This window comes from Lycorma delicatula, chromosome 4, assembly GCF_047948215.1.
Source record: "Lycorma delicatula isolate Av1 chromosome 4, ASM4794821v1, whole genome shotgun sequence".
NCBI classification, from domain to species: Eukaryota; Metazoa; Arthropoda; class Insecta; order Hemiptera; family Fulgoridae; genus Lycorma; species Lycorma delicatula.
This window is the reverse complement of record NC_134458.1, coordinates 122,270,899-122,289,569: the sequence shown is the minus strand read 5'-3', so window position 1 is coordinate 122,289,569 and position 18,671 is coordinate 122,270,899. Positions and strand designations below refer to the sequence as shown.

The 18,671-nt window shown below is 30.4% G+C and overlaps 1 protein-coding gene across 1 annotated transcript in view; it reads left to right on the top strand.

Moving 5' to 3' along the window:
- Positions 1–18,459, top strand: part of LOC142323836 (copper homeostasis protein cutC homolog) — a 69,972-nt gene extending 51,513 nt beyond the window's left edge. Inside the window, exon 3 of the mRNA XM_075364108.1 lies at positions 17,358–18,459. Coding sequence (XP_075220223.1) covers positions 17,358–18,219 — 862 coding nt within the window. The 3' untranslated portion in view covers positions 18,220–18,459. The remainder of the gene's footprint in view (positions 1–17,357) is intronic.
- The last annotated feature ends 212 nt before the right edge of the window (positions 18,460–18,671 follow it).

Genomic DNA, 18,671 nt, shown 5'->3' with positions numbered 1-18,671 from the left:
CCTTTGTTCCATATTCTCCTAAATATATTCTCCTTTGTTTATTCCATCATATATTTTCTCTGTAAAACCCAGTAACGCTTCCTATGTGTAACTGAGGGAAAGCCCGTTTTCACTAAAGTATACTTTAGTGAATCGTTTTGATTAAGAAATTTACTAGGCGTGTTTTTACTAATTTTTCAATTATTTTAGAAAATATGGATAGCTAGGTCGATAACAGGATTATGCTTATCTCTCTTTTAAAAACTGGAACAGCAATTTCTTTCTTTGGTTTTGGAAACCTTTTTTTGAAAAGTTACAAAAATATTGTTTTCGTCTTTCAGAATGATTTCTCCCCCAGAACATCTTTAACAATATTCCTTTGACGTTTTGGGTTACGCTTTGCAAATTTTAATTAAAAATTTGTAATACTTATTTTGTGCATCATCAGTTTTATTTTCCAGTTCGTTTTTGTACTTTATACGTTTGTTTTAGTGCCGTATCATTCTGGTTCTTAACACTATTTTTTATGTTTTTATAAATAACTAATTTTTCTCATTTATACTATCGAGACATAGATTTGTCATCCAGGGTTTTAGCTTCTTCCATTTATTTACCCGACTATTAATTGGTTTGTATAATTTCGATGTGCACGCTTACAATTTTTATGAGGAAATATGGAATGCCAACAATACATTTTTGTGTAAACCGGGTTCCAATCAGTGGCACAAATTAATCTGTTCGGATATTACTACAGACAGATGAACAATTCATCATCTTCTCACATTTAACACACAGAACCGTCATATGGTGATCTGCAATCTGGACAGGGCATCCATCACCCAACTCTCATATTTCATAAGAACGTTAACATTACGTCTGATAAAAACGTGATCAATTAATGACACTGATTTCTGTATAACTCTAGTAGAATAATTAATTGTGCTAGCCTTTGATTTGATATTCCAATTACGTAACTATCCACAGAGCTAGAAGTTTTTAGTAGGTTAATATTGATATCGCCACTTACGATTAAATTTTTGTTTTTCATAGAGCGCAAAAAAGTAAGAAACTCAATCAATGAATGAATTGTCAAAATCAATCAATGAAAACATTGTCGCTTAATACCTGCAACCTGTACAGACCTAAAATGTCTATTGAAACATTATCTGATACCGTTATTCGAACATGAACACAGACAGCAGTTCTTATTACAGTTTTAACTATTCGTTTGCACAGTAAAGCATGGATGCTTTATTGCTACCTGTCCAGATCTATACAGATAATTACAATTTGCATGGAGTAAATAACCTGGTAATGTATAAACGTAATCCAATTAATCTCGATCCATATTTTAGTAAAAATGATTGGTCGGAACGGAACGCAAGAGTGGCGGGAGTTTCAGCATTTCTCCCTACACATCGCAGAGCCTGGACAATGTCCCTTGCTGCTGTATGATAATATTTGGTCGAACAGCTAAGGATTGTAATTTTAATACAAATAGATCGAAATTTTTCCCCATATCTTTAGTTCAACTAAGACAAACTAACCTCTAAACTCACAATATCCATATTACGCCGTTCCCGTTGTTGATTCGTTAGACTTTAAGTGCGGTGACTTATTCCATGTTCGTAATGAAGGATTGCCTTGTTCTATATAAGGGGACAAGGCAATCCTTGTCCTCTTTCTATGCAAAGATATTTTCCATAGAAATATCTTCCCGTTCTTCACCCATAACAAGGAATATTGATTCTCTCTCTAAAATTCGAGTAGCGTTGAATATTTTTCATCTAGTAGAACTAGGAATGCCATTAACATATATTAAGTCTGCTGGACCACTCGTCATTCCAGTATCGTTCTTAAAATAGTCCTCTTTATTTTCATATTACCCAAATTTTTTTGTTCTTCGTGTAAATTTTATGATGTTCCTCTATTTCTTTCCTCCTGTTTGGAACCCAAACGGAGTCCTGCATGTCTTCTTCCACGATTGGGACATCCACGGCATTACCTACCTTCTTTATAATTTCTACCACATTCTCGTAGTATACTTCTGGAATGCCATTTATTTCCAGGTAGTTTATACGAGAATATTGTTCCGATTCATCCAGTTGGTGTTCCAAGCTCTTAACATTTTTTTAAACGTGCTTTTCTTTTTGAGGCAAAAGCCAATTGATTTTCCTAATTAATTTTCCAATGATTGCATTTGCGACTTGATTTCCTCCCTCATTTCACGCAAAACCTTCGTTACTTGCACTGATCGCTTTCTCCACTTGATGGCTCTTTCGTCTAAAAAACTGACTTGGTTCACATCTCCAAACAGTATTTTTAGTTGATGAATAATCTTTATCATCTGTATGCAAATTAATACAGCCGCCGTGAGAAAAGCTTTTAAATTCAGTACATTGAATTTTTGTTTTCACTGGCATAGCTATAGCTTTATTAAACGTCCTGCAACATTATCACTCATTTTAAATGTCTTGTAATCAAATAATTTTAAATGGGAAAACTGTTTTAAAATATAAAGCCCTAAAAATTATAGTTATAATAGACACTGAATGTTATTAAGTAAACAAAGATAAGCAACCGGTCGACCGCGACACTATGTACTCATAATTTATTATTAAAAATTCATTTCCATTGTTCACATCTACCTTTCTTTTCATCAAAGTTGGAGCAGAAAGTGAGGAAAGTATTTAACACCTCCACCATATATTTCTGTGATAGAAGACTGTTACAAAAAGTAAAGGAGCGTTAATATGCTAGCAAACTACTGGTAAACATTAATTTGGAAGGTATCTGAGGCTAGCAAAGGAAGAGTATCAACTAAGAAATTTTAATATAATATTACAGAATGAGCAACATAAAACCGAACCCATAACGTAACGGCTGCAGAATCGGCTGGTTTTGTTGGAATGAAATTTTATGAATGATACGGATAAATTAAATAAGAAAAACATAAAACATAATTTAAATGTGCATTTATTTACCTTACTGTTACAAAAGATGTTCAAAATGACCACCCTGGGCATCGATGCACTTTTGTGCTCGACTGATCATATTGAGAGTCGTCTGACGCAAAACGTTGTTGTCAGATGCGTTGATTCTCGTTGAATGTTCACCAACCAACCGTCAATTCATCAATATTGTGGGAATTATATTCATAAACTCTCTCTCCTTTAAGTAGCCCCAAAAGAAAAAATCGTTAGTAGACAACTCTGGGGAACGTGGAGGCCACCGTCCTCTGCTGACAGCTCGATTCAGTGAAACGTTTGATGTGTGACACGTTGCTCCATCTTGTTGGAAGAAGCTGTATTCTTTTTCATTATCGGTTAATTCCGCATAGAATTCTTCTAAAATTGTGAGGTAAACTTGTGTATTGACATTCCGGTCAAAGAATATTGGTTCTACTATACGATTACCGGAAACGGCACACCAATTTTCTCATCGTGAAGTGGACGCTCAAATATCTTGTGAGGATTCTTCGCGATCCAATATCTGGCGTTCTGCGAATTAACATGGCCGGGTAAATGAAACCATGCCTCGTCTGACACGAAGTATGACATGGGGTTTATCTGTCCACCAACAATGTTTTCGAGAAGCCAGTTGCAATAATAGAGTCGTTTCGGTTTATCTGTATTCTTCAGTTGTTGCACAGTTGTAACGCAGTATGGTTTCAATTTTAATTCATGAAGAATTTAACGATAAGGGTGTATTAATACCAGATTAATGGGATAATAACTTGCGTAGTGATTTTTTTGGAGTGGCAGTAATTCTCCTTTCAATATTGGCGTTATAAAACATTAGGGTGTACAAAAATATATGCACATCAAATTGAGAGCCTCCTCCTTTTTTTTGAAGTCCATAAATAGAATAAAGAGCTAAAATATAACAATGTTTAATATAAACTTTTATTATTTCAGGGCTTTTTCTGTCTTAAAATATGTACGAGGGATATCTCTAAAGTAAAGACCGCTGGGAAATTTCTCTCCTTAAGGTTGGCGAACCTATGTCGTTCATGGCCACGCTAGTGATCTACACACTGCATTGTTATCTGTTATTTGTCGCATGTTTTGTAGTATCTTTCATTATGTGTGAGTTATTACGTTATGAAATGAATAGGAAAATCGATGTTGCCGCCGACTGTGAAATACGTGGATTCATACTTTTCTAAACCATCAAAACGTTGAGGTGAAATTCATGGGCGATTGATTGCTGTGTACAGTGACAATCTAATGAATGAAAGAAATGACCAAAAATGGTGTGAACGGTTTAGAAATAACAGAATTAATGTGCATGATGAAGATCGTACGGGGAGGTCCTCGATATTCACCGAGGACTTGTTGAAACGCGTCGATGATGAAATCAGAAAAGATCGTCGCTCAATGATTTCCGACCTGGCCTTTCTTTTTCCTGATGTTTCAAAAGCTGTTTTCGGTTGCATTGTTCAAGACCATTTAGGCTTCAGAAAGGTTTGCGCACGTTGGGTTTCGCATGTCTTTCCGGATCGTCACAAAAAAATCCGAATGGGATCTGCTTCGGAATTTTTGATACTATACATAGAAAAAGGTGATGAGTTCCTTAATTCAATTGTTACCGGCGATAAAACATGGATTTCTTATTACACGCCAAACAGAAAACGGCAGTCAATTGAATGGCGTCATCCTCAATCACCAATCAGACCGACAAAGGTCAAGCCACAGTCATTTGGACGCAAAATGACTATCACAGTCTTTTGGGATCGGTTTGGTATACTGCTGATTGATTTCATGCCACGTGGAACGACTATAAATGAAGAAACCTACTGCGAAACTCTACGTAAGTTACGGCGCGCCATTCAAAATCGGCGACTTTGACGGCTGATCGACGGCGTTGTCCTGCTGTACGAAATGCATGTCCACATGTTGCGGATCCGACACGTGATTTACTGAGAACATCTGAATGGGAAATTGAAAGAATTTTTTAGTGGTAAGCAATTTGCGGATGACGATGAACTTAAAAATGCTGTTAATCAGTGGCTAAATGGACTGGCGGCAGAAGAATACGACGAGGGTATATTGAAGCTGGTGTATCGCTACAATAAATGTCTTAATTCATGTGGTGATTATATAGAGAAGTAGTATAAGGTATGTAGTTTAAGAGAAATAAAAAATATTTGTAAAATTTTCAGAATAAATTTTTTTACAATGAAGCGGTCTACTTTAGAGATAACCTCTCATATAATCTATAAAACAAATAGGCTTTTAAGTCCAGTAATTATGTGGTTTCCTCAGGAAAAACAAAAAATGTGTATTTTACTGAATCATACAACATTTTTGGAAATGCAAAGCAGAGCTACTGCTATTTTATTTTAGAAAAGTACTTTGTACATTGGTTCTAGTAATCTTTATTAATTTTGATTCTCTAGAGGTTTTTGGAATTGAGAAAATAAATTTTAATAAAAATGGGGCAGAACTCTTTTGTTAATGCTTGTAAATATAATATAGCATTCTCAAGAGTCCCATAAAGGATTACTGCAGTGAGTGAGTAATGAAGTGGTTTCTTGCTGCCTATTTCATTGATTTAAGTGTAACGTTGCAGGTTGAGAACATTAAAATACATATGATATTCAGTCCTTCAAGAAACATTTTCACTCTTTTCATTACAGAGATTATCTGTGAAAAAGAACATCATACTTTCAAAGAAAGCAAGGATGACTAATTTTACTAATACTACTGATTCTTTACATGTGTCACAATGATAAGAAAGACTTAGATAGTTAGTCCGATGCAAAAAAACAAGATTTCAATTGGATTTATGTGTAATATAATTATTATCCTACAACTTTCATTAATTTTCTACTCTTTTTGCATGTATTATTATTTGAAACATGAATCTCAGTAACTAGCATTTCTGATTTAATTTTATATGAAATTTAAAATGTATTTTAATATCATGAAAAATATACCAAACTAAATTTGAATATTTATCTTTAAATTATGTTTAAATAATTTCATTATTCTTAAAAACTGTTAATTTTATAAGATATACAACTGTTACAACTTGAATTTAAATAAGTACCTATTTCATGTGATTTATACATTTAAAATATATAATTTTTTTAAGAACATTAATATTTTTTATAATAAAATTTAATATTCTGTATAAAAATTGTAAGGAAATCAATATTATAGTATGTCATGCTATTTATAATTTATGAACTTAAAAATTTACTGCCTTTTTATATAAAAATAGTTCATATCATTTAATACTTGAATTTTTTATTCGGTGCACTATACTTTTCTTCAAATAGCTCGGCTCTTAAGCAGTGACTTAAACATAATACTGGAGTTCATGTTGTTAATTATCATTGGTCATGCATAATGGATACATTTATTCAGTGATATGAATTACCTCTGCTAATTCTGGTAATATAGGGCAGTGATTTTCAATTAAAACAAATTAATGTTAGTTACTAAAACTAAGGAAATTGCAAGTAATATTACTGCAATAATTTCAAAACTTCATTTTCTTGCTTTATTTAAACAAATATATTAAAAGTGTGGTTTGTTGAGGACTTTTACGAAACCTTTGTGTAATTATATACAATGTATATGAAGGTAAAATGGAAGTTCTTTCCTAAAGTGGATTAAGGTGTTTTTTATTAGGTTTTAAGGCAAATTAAAAGTTAAACTTAAATCTTATACTCTAATCCTACAGCTACCTAATTTACAACCTGGGAAATAATGGAATTCTTCAATTAAAAACAATTTTCGATTAAAATCCACTTTAGTCTTTTTGTGATCGTTTTTCTTTCATTACAGATATCAATGTTGTTGATAATTTTATGTTTTATAAAATTTAAACTTTCATAAAATGGCTTACATTCAAGTAACACTATTTATGGATTTTTACAAAATGACTTATCCTATCTCTTATTTTTATTGTGTGTTAAAATTTCTTTTATAATCTGTCTACTCATTATTTATTATTGTTTCATAGATAATCAATAAAGGAACCATAACTAATCATAGATCTGTAAAATATTGCCTACAGCTTTTATATTTTTTTTACTTCTACCATATTTATATAATGCCTTTCTTTTATAGTCATAAAAACCGTTTTTAAATTTTCTTTAGTTAATGATTCCCAAATCAGTATTGAGTGTTGTATGTGAGAGATTGTCAACCCATGATAAACTGATTTCATCAGTTTATCATCATTATGCTTATACATTAGAGGAAAGGTATTTAAGATTTTTTTTTTTTGAGATTTAATCTTAAGAACTTCATAAGTAATAGCTGTTCTATAATATTTTTACCGTCATGGCATAATATTATTTTCTTTATTACACAGAGTCTTCATAAAAGAATCGTGGGGTTTGAACATGGATAAAATGAAAACAAAAATACGTTCAGTTGATGTTTATTTATAGATTTGTCATCTCAAACAGTTTTTTTTTTATGTAACTAATAAGTTTCAATATGTGTACCATTAGTAGCTTGCCAAATGTCCAATCAATACTCAGTTTCTGCCCATACATATTAACATATTGTCTGTTATGGTTACAATTGCTTCATTAGGTTTTTCCTGTAAGCGAAATAGGTAGTGTATTTTTTACAAATAAACAATGTTTTTTATATACCCCACAAGAAAAAATTGCAAGGTGTCAGATCTGGACTCCTTGGAAGCCGTCCTATCCATCAATGTCCAAATTTTCTGTTCAGAGCCTGACTGAAGAATGCAAAAGAATGAAGAATTAAAGTGAGGGGGTGCACCATTTTGTTAGAAATGAATTCATTGTATGTTTTTGAGTTCATCCAGTTGAGAAAAGCAGTAATTGTTTAACATATCGAGATAAATATTTCCAGTAATAGTCTTTTTAGTGAAGAAAGATGGCCTGATTACACAATTTTTCATCACACCACACCAAACATTAAACATTAACTTTAGGTGTGTTGTATCATTTTTCAAAAATTATATGTGGGTTTTCAGATCCCCATATTCATGAATTGTGTCTGTTAACACATCCATTAATATGGAATTTGCTTCATTTGTAAAAATTATGTAGTCTAAAAATGACTTGTTTTCATTAATTTTGTGGAAAATTTCAACAGTGAAATTGAAACATCTTTCTCCATCATCAGGTTTCAGTTTCTGAAATAGCTAGATTTTATATGTGTGTAATTTCAATCTTTTGTGTAAAATTTATGAATTGTTGTTTTCAGAATATCCAACTCGAGGCTTCAATGAGAGATGGATTTGTTAGGACTTCTAATTGTAGATTGTCTAATTCATTCAACAGTTGTCTAATACTCATGTTCTGCCAGTTGATTTTTCCTTGGGAACAGATCCAGTTTCTTCTTACGGTTTGAACCAATGCCGTATATTATTTTCATGTCATGGCTATTTTCCATATATCCAGATATTCCATTTCACATCGAAATGCATGTTGAACTAAAGTTATGGACTTTAATTACACAAAACACACTTTGCTTTTTCTTGAACAGTGAACATAGTAACAAACTAAATACACCTTAGCAACAATACAAAAACTGGTGTGGTGGTTTGAACTGCTGTTACACAAAATTTTGGGTTGGAGGCTATTAGTGCTATCAACATAACTTCTTACAATTTCCCTGCCTTGATCTCTTTTTTTCTTTTTTTCCTGTTTAGCCTCTGGTAACTACCATTTAGATAATTCTTCAGAGGATGAATGAGGATGGTATGTATGAGTGTAAATGAAGTGTAGTCTTGTACATTCTCAGTTCGACCATTCCTGAGATGTGGGGTGAATTGAAACCCAACCACCAAAGAACACCGGTATCCACGATCTAGTATTCAAATCCGTGTAAAAATAACTGGCTTTACTAGGACTTGAACGCTGTAACTCTCGACTTCCAAATCAGCTGATTTGGGAAGATGCGTTAACCACTAGACCAACCCGGTGGGTTCCCTGCCTTGATCTAAATTACCGAAACCCCACCATTCTTTTATGAAGACCCAATATTTTCTTTTAAAGATTATAGTTGTTTTTATTTATAAGGATAATAATATAAGTGTTACAAATTAATAAGAACTTGTTAGATTTATTAATATTATAAAATGTAATTAAAATTTTGTATTTTATTCATGTTTTAATGGATCTGTGTTTCTTCATAACATCTGAATTTTACCATGTACAAGAATGAAATTCTATAATTCTACATTTTTCAAAGTCCAAATAAAATAAAATAATATTCATTAGTTGGTTAAACAGTTAGCATTTTCACCAATAATCTACTGTTGCAAATAATCTATGGTTCTGTAGACTCAAATCCTGTAAGCTGAAATAGTATACTTGTAATGACTTTTAACTGGTTTTGAACACCCATATTATTAGTTTACTTTAAATAATGATGTTTGATGACCTTTTCTGTAGTAGTAAAGTCAGGAAAAGTGAGATGGTCAGAAATAAGCAAAATCAGTTTGATTTAGATTTAGTCAAAAAGACTCAGGTGAAAAATACCAACAAACACTCAGTCTTTAATTTTAGTTACAACTTACTATGAAGTATCCTTGCACAATAAAATCTCAAACTGAAAATGCTTATAAACAAAAAAATAACTAAAAATGATCTGTATTTTAATTGTTAAACATTCATCATCAGTAGATGCAGAGGAACTAACAGAAGTAACCATAATTGAAATATAAAATAAGTAAATGAATTAAAAGAAAAATTAATAATAATCTCTGTGGCTGACCTCCACATCTGTGGAGTGGCAGCATCTCAACTTTTCATCTGGAGGTCCTGGGTTCAATTCCCAGTCAGGTATGTCATTTTTCATTTGCTAAAAATTTCCTTTCTCATAGGATAAAATGACCAAACCAGTCGGTGTCAGTCATCTCATAAAAATAAAAAATCTTAACATATACTAAGAATTCTTCCAGATTTGTCTAATTATAAAAAGTATGTGGATTTGTTTAATTGACAGTAAATTAAAAGACAAGTTGATAATACCAGGTGATGCAAAAGTTAAAAACGATTGAATGACCAGTATATGATCTTGATGGCATTTGTGTCTTCCCTCTTCACTAATAGATTATCATAGAGGAACTATGTCAAACACCAGGGAAAACAGTTTTTCAAAGTCTATGGTCTTGATGATATGATCTTGATGGCACTTGTGTCTTCCCTCTTCACTCATAGATTATCATAGAGGAACTATGTCAAACACCAGGGAAAACAGTTTTTCAAAGTCTATGATCTGAATTTAATTCGTTGAAAGCAAGTTAATTTTTTTTTATTTTCATTTTTCAATTGTGGTTGTTATCAAGGCATATCCCATATTAAAAAGTAAACAAAAGATCTGTTGATATTAACAGCATTTATTTGGTACCCTTTTATCCATCATTTTGGCATCAAACACTTCACTAACATATTCTTACACTGAGGAAGCTAATGGGGTAACACACCTAACAAATTTTCAAAATTTCTGAAATACACTTGTAGTTGTGGAGGCTTGTATAGGTATTTCCATATACTTCTTTCCTATCATTATATCTAAAAAAAAACTACGGCCTTCACTTCTTACTCCAAACTATTGTACGTGGCTGGTTAAATTCAGTTTCCAGACAGGTTTTTTTTGTTTTCTGAATATCAATAAACACAATTATGTGTGTTTATTTGACTGGACAATTTAAAAATTGCTTCACCATCCAAAAAATACAATAGTGTCTGCTTATTTGACTTCATTCAACATCAATTCCAAAATCTTCAGCCTACAATAAAGATTAATTTTTTAAGACCTAATTTTAAATCTCCTGGTGTAGAATTATTTGAAATGAGCATTTTGAAATTTCTTATTCAACAATAACAACCTTCTTGTTGGTCGGATTAAGAATTATTTAATGTAAAATTTTTGATCTATTTTCCTCATCTTTGTAGTTTTATATCTACCTATTCAAGGAGTCTTTAACAGAACTATGTTCTTTAAAACACTTCCTTAAATTTTATACTGCCATTTACAAATTGGCAGAACTGAGTGACAGGAATTGTTCCACTAGTTAATTGTTACATTAAAACCATTTCATCAGAATGTTTTCTTGATAAATAAACGTTTTTTTCTTTTTTTAATGTTTTATCAACAATGTAACTTCTTGTTTTATAATTACAGCTGAAGATGGCCTATGATTACTCGTTTAATCATTTACAACACACTCCAATGTTAAATTTACAAATTGAAAATATAGGAACAATAAAAACTAACTAATAATAGTTTTAAAGTAAAATTTCAGTTTACACATTTCAACATGTGGTGACTGGCATCACTTGAAATAAATATTTATCTTTAAATTTTATATTTCTTCATGAAAATTGCAGAGCAATTATTTGCTTTTAACAACAATAATGTTTTTGTTTGATTTTAAAATTAGCATTTTCAATAATATTATAAAATCTGAAGCAAATAAATCTGAACTTCCAGTAACCGTATACATTTTTATATTACTAAATTTATTTGTTTTATAACCCTCATTAAAGTAAAGAATAGATTAAAATATATTTTCAAGCAAAATTAAAAAAAAAAAAATGTTAAAAGAGAATAAAACTAATAATAATATTTTACTATAACATAGTTATAGTTATGTTACTATAACATAGTTATGATTAAAGTAACAAATTTACTAAAATAAATATGATTAATACAACTGTTACCTAGAAAAATAAAATTTTTAACAGTTTAGGTTAATTTATTATAAGGTTTATTTAACAAACAGAAGGAACGATGAGGAGGTGGGAGTGTTACCCAACCCCAAATTCCTTCATACTTTATTACATTCAATATTAAACGCAAACTTGTCATGCAACATACCTTTCAGTTTCAATGATATTATTCTCCCTTCACCCTTTTCTACCACCACTTTAAATCTATAAAACATTATTTATTGTAATTAATGACATTAATTATTAATGAAACATAGATTTTTTCCCTAAGCAATTGTGAAAAACTTCTGTGATTGTGTTAACACCTTTTTTTAATCATTTCTATTTTCTTCACCAACTCATTACTTTTAATTATGACATCATACTTAAATTATTCACTTTATTTTATCTTTTATTTTTGTTTCAACATAGTGTTCTATATCTTACTATTATTAAAACTAACAAAAGCATTTCTTATCCAAAAAATATTTAAAAAATTTATTTTAAATACTTTGTAAGTACTTTTTATTATTATTCAATGTAGCATTAAAAAATATTGTGCAGTTATTTCATATCTTAAGGGTCATTCATGAGTAATGCAGTATTTTAGGGAATTAAGGGAGTTCAATATTACTTTTAAGAAATATTTTGTAATGGATAATGGATTAAACATTTTGTTACACAACAGTTTTAATAAAGTTGTTATCAAAAGCTAATTGAATCAATTCATCTAGAAAATATCTTAGTACTTATTTTTTTATTGCACCAGCCATGTACATACTTTGCCTCTGCCCCAAAAGAGACTATCTTCATAAAATTTTTCTTATTGACTAGAATTGTTCTCACATTTTTAAGCAAATTGGTTAGCTTGTAGTTATATCTATCAGCTGTAAGCCAAATTAATACTATTTAAAAACAAAAATTATAGGTTTGTTTCATAATCCTCATGACGACAACAACTGTTGAAATATATTCCTCAGCCATAAATAATATAATTGTAACTTGAAAAAATAAAATAACTACATTATTAACATTTAAAACATTTATTAACATTTAAAATTGTGCTTGCAGATGATATTTTTCAAACTAAGATTCACTCTTTCATCTGCAGTACTCCAGATGATTTTGATAATGATGTTCATCTTAAAATTGTTAATTAAATCAAACGTGATTTAATGCCCAATAAATCCAAATCTGATTGTGATGATTAAATAATATATTTAATCTGCTACGTTAATTTGTTTTTGTTTATATTTCTGTTAAATCTAGTATATCTGTAAATTTCATATTACTCAAATGATCATATACAAATTATTCTAGGCTGCCTGAAAGTAATTATAAAATGCTACTAAACTTAAGTTTGGATCAAGGCTAAATTCAAGTCAATCATTAAGTTTCATTAAAAACAAATGAGCTGTTCAAGAAGAATGCCTTAGCACGCATACAAGCTTTAATTTTTAAAAATGTATATACACAGTATTTATACATAAATTATTTAATTGTATTTATCAGGAACTTAATTATATTGCAAAATGAATCTTTTTACTCCCGCAAGAAAGTACTTCCATTATTTAACTTCTTGGGTGACTTGAACCTTTGTCAATATAATTATAATCTTCCTGTCAGATGAGAATCCATACTGGATTTTGTCTTATGTAATGTTGACATTTCATTGTGCATTGAAAATGACGGATTGGTTGTTCCTGATGCACCATATGATTTTCTTGTGTTCTCTTTTGAAACTAGAGAAGTCATGGTTGCCTGCACAAAGGAAACTCTTTATTTCAAAAGAGTATGTATGGTATAAACCAACAAAGTTGGTTTATACCATACCATTAGTATTGCTGATTGATATACAGTTTATTCAGTTACTACTGTTGACGATGCTGCAGCCGCCTTTGACAAGATTCTTTCTGCTGCTCTACAGAGACACATTCCTTGAAGAAAAATATGGGTGGCAAATACCCACCATGGTTTTCTGCTGATGAAAGAATAATTACTGATGCTAAGAGTATTAGTGAAGTGATCAGCAAGTGTTTTCAATCAGTTTATATCAACCTGTAAGTGAAGGTTGTAAAGAAGGGGTTGATTTGTCTTGAGATAACCTAAATATTCCTCTTGTTACCGAGTCTGATGTTTCCAGAGCTATTGGCGTGCTTTGACCTCATGCGGCTGAAGGATATGACAGTATACCACCCTATATAATTAAAGTATTATCTGCTGTAAAATAGGATTATTACCTGAAAATTGTCCACAACTACTAAGGTGCAATTAACAATTTAACTGATCCAAGACAGCATGGTTTTATGTATAGTAGACCAATGTTGACCAATCTTCACCATACGTTATGTTTTGTTGCACCATTAGTTAAGAATAGAGGGCAGGTGGATACTATATATTTTGATTTTCATAAAGCTTTTGATATGGTTTCGCATAATTAATAACTGTGAAAACATTCCTGATATTGTATAAAGGAAAGATATTGGAATGGCTGGGCTCATTTCTCAATAATAGATTCTTTCACGTGAAGGTGGCTAATGAGTTATCTATAGATTATGTAGCAACTCAGGTCTTCCACAATGATCCAACTTGGGATCATTGTTATTTATTCATTTTATTATTGATGCTGCCAAAACTATCAAAACAAATATGTTGTTAAATCTATGGGGATATTAATAATTTTCATCTGGGCGTCTACTATGATACCAAGCTATTATTTAATGGCCATGTTGATAAGGTGGTTTCCAAGGCCAGGTGATGTCTGGGTTTGGTTCTTGGGTTTGTAGGAGATTTTTCAGAGTCTATGCAGTCATACATCTTTATAAGACTGCCATTAGACTGACACTTGAATACTGCTTTACGATCTGGAATTAGAATATAGAGATAACTTAAGAGTAAGCAAGTTGAGGCTGTCCAGGTCAGACTATTATCATCATTATATCAAGGCCTGTGCAAGAGAGATCCATCTTATGAAGAAAAATGCCAGACTCTGAACATTCCTACTCTTTGTACAAGGAGAATCATGTATGATACACTTTTTGTGTACAAGGTTCAGAATGATATTTTGGCGTTGACATATCTAGTGTTGGGTTAAGAGTGCCTAACATTGCAAGCAGAAGTTGGGATATGTCTGTCTATACATATGATGTAGATTTGGCTTCTTTGGAAAGATTCAGCCACACCTTAAATTCTCTCTGCTGCAGCAATGAGTTGGATGTCTTTGCCACGAATTTGGATGCTTTCAAAAAAATAATTGATTGACATCCTTTCTTCTTGATACCTATAGCATACTTAATTCTATATTTGTAGATTCTCCGATATCTTGTGTGTTCAAGTTGGTTTTTATTGTGATATAATGTACTCTTTGACATACCTGATGCTGATATAAAATTATAATTATTGTTGTTAGAATTGAGTCACCATTATTATTATTATTATTATTATTATCACTTTTATTGTTATTATTATTATGTTATATGTAGGTTGATTTTGTTTACATTTATTGTTGCATGAATTTGTTTTTTTATGTTACCTACGTTATACGTACAACATACAAAGGCTTAGATAGCTTTCTATTGTGAATAAAAATAGAAAAATAAGATGATATAAAACTAAATAAATAAGGTGTGTAATGTGTGACAGCGGTTTTGACATTTGGTAACATCAGTCCTTACCACTTATGTTACAAAAAGAGTTATTGTTACCTAAAAAATATTCAAATTCTTTGAATTAAATTATTTGCGTAACAAATTTAAAAAAAGAAAAATTTTTGACTAAATAATCAAGATAAAATTCTATGAGTTCTTTTATTCTCTCCTTGAGACATTACTGTGATGTCTCAACAAATGAGATAGGGCATAGTATAATTAAGTGCTGAACCCTTTCATCAGATTAGAAAGGAATCTATTCAATTCCCTGACTACAATACAATTGCTGGGTTAGTAATAAGCTAAGATTCATTCTGTAAAAATTCTTCTGTCCAGCAACTTGTGACATCATTATGTCAGATTAGAGAGCAAATAGAGAGCATTATTAAAATACAAATATCATATTCCTCACAGTTTTATCATTTTATATAATCTTCTTATAAACAGGTAATGAAAATAAATTGGCTTTAGTTTTCTGTCCATTAGATTTACTATTTTTTTCTGGCCTCATCAGTTTGTTTCAAAATGTTTAACAACTATAATATTTTAATTTTATTAAAACAGAAATTTCTTTATAAATTTTGAACAATTAAAATTAACTCTGCAATATTTATCATAAATTGTAAGTCTAATATTATTATGACATTATTTTGTTTGTTGAATATCATGAAAAAACATGATATCTCTTTAAAATTATTAAACATCAAATAACTCACTTTTGAAATATTGTAATTATATGAAAGTAAAGAATTTACAAAAGGATTTTTCAAAGTTAGGTACACTTACCATTGGTCTGTTAATTACCTAAAAAAGGTCCTTTGGAAAAAGTTATTTCCATTATTTTGGAAGTGTGTAATTTGATATTTAATAATTTTAATTATTTTTGTACTTTCATTATTAATATTCAATTTCTTTTATTACATGATCTTTTTACACATAAAATGTCCTCATGAGTGCTGTAAGAATTGTTAAAAACTACTATGTGAACTTATTATTTATTCATAATAATGTTATTTTTTCCATGTAGGCCAACTGAGTACCATGTTAAATAATATTACACTTTTTAATCATTTTATCAAACATGGCCAATTGTTATTATTATATAATTAATAATTAAAAACCCCACTTACCAACAATTTTTTTTATGCATTTGAGCACTTTCAGAATAGAATTCCATCATCATTCCCTCTTCTAATACGTTCAGAGTGATGACATCTCTGAGGTTAATAAAGTTATTATTAGTAATTTATCAATTTCATGTTAATATAATTCAAGAAATATTACTTCATGTGAAGTAACAGAGTTTTTTGTGAACCAAGGTGATCTTATAAAATCAGTTTATGTTTAATTATAGCTATAAAATTGTTTATGCTGATTAGTAATGGTCATAGTAAGAAAACCCAACAAAAATATATTGATATTTTATTGTGATCTGCCAGTATTAAATTAAATGTTTACTTATTAAAACATCATGTTATGACTACTTCCTAAAAAAAATATTTAAAAATGTTACTAATAAAGAAAAAAATGATTTTTTTCAGAATACAAATTTTGAAATACATTTTCACAGATGCTGTTCTCAGTTTTACTGAGAGTTGTCAAGAAAAGCAACTTCTATGATGGCTTCAATTAGAGAAACTAGATAATTTAATAATTCTGATAAGTACTAGTTACCCAGCTTTAAGTTCATAACTGGAATTTGAATCAATTATCTGGTCACCAATTACATAACTGGCCAGTTAGTTACTGTAGTGGTTCACTTACCTACTTGTAGTTCAGTTTGGTCTCAGGTTCAATTCCTGGCAAAGGTTAAGCATAGATCACTAACAGGAGTTACTATACATATTTTGTTTACTTCTACTAAATATCACTTTTTCATTTCCTTAGCAGTAATACATATGACATAGTAATTAAAATATTCAAATTATATACCATTTTTTTTTTACTTTAAAAGTATTAAAAATTAATAATGAGTTGAATCATTAAATCAGTTATTTCATGAAACTACTCCCTTTAATAACAGTTAAGAATTGATTCAAGAATTGTCACTATAAAATTCTCATGTTTTGTTCCAGAATCAAAATGGAAGTATGTGTAGATAGTATACAGTCAGCATTAAATGCTTCAGCTGGTGGAGCCAACAGAATAGAATTATGTAGTGCATTAAGTGAAGGAGGATTAACACCATCCATAGGACTGTATCGTATAGTTAAAAACAAGATTAAGATACCAGTACATGTTATGATACGTCCATCAGGTGATGACAGATTCATATATTCTGATGATGAAATAGAAGCAATGAAAACTGATATAATTATTTTTAAAGAGAATTATGTTGATGGTTTTGTTTTTGGTATTTTAACTCCTCAAAAAACTATTAATGTATCTGCATGCAAAATACTTTTAGATGCTGCTGCACCTATTCCAGTAACATTTCACAGAGCATTTGATTTTGTAGCAGAACCATTTGAAGCACTAGAAGTTATAATAAAATTAGGATTTAAACGATTATTAACAAGTGGACAGGCTGATACGGCTGAAAACGGTTGTTGTTTAATTAAGAAATTAATGATAAATTTCAAAAACCAGATAACAATTATGCCTGGAGGTGGTATTAGTGAGCATAATTTGCAGAAAATATTAGCTGAAACAAATGCAGTAGAATTTCATGGCACTGCAAAAAAAATTCCAGGAAGTAGATATTCACAAAGGAGTACAGATAATTCTACACGTATCAAATTGATTCCAGCTAAAACTTGTATAAGTTCTGCAAGTGGGCCTAAAATTAATTTAGATGGACCAAAACTAAGTTCATCTGGGCCTATATTAAACATTAATAGTAGTGGTAAAATGTATTCACCTACAACTACAGATACAGATACAGTAAAACAAATGATGAGAATTGCTGCTGATGTATTACAGCAAAGATTCCTGTAGATGACGTCACAGAGTCGGCAGATATGTTTAAGTCAAAGCCAACAAAAATCACAGTAGAAAATATTTCAGATTATTTTCATTATTTTACTGTTATTCCCTGTTATTGAAAGATATTTTGTGTATTACTCCTGAAAGTTTTTATTGGTTTTTAAAGTTTATTTTACTGTAAAATATGTTTATTCTAATTTATCTACATTAATATATGTAATTATATTCAATATTTGTCATTAACACTTGATTTAAAAAAAAAAAAAACAGTCTAAAATTAATCTTATCTGACCTGATCATTTTACTTATATATAAATAATTACTTTTTAGAATCATGTTAAATGGAAGGTCTCTGCATTCTCTCTATTAATAATGTTTCTTGCTATTAGGGGCAGATTAAATGTAATGTGTACTGAAACATAATGGGAGAACAAAATGTTGTACAAAACAGGTGCTGCCATCTT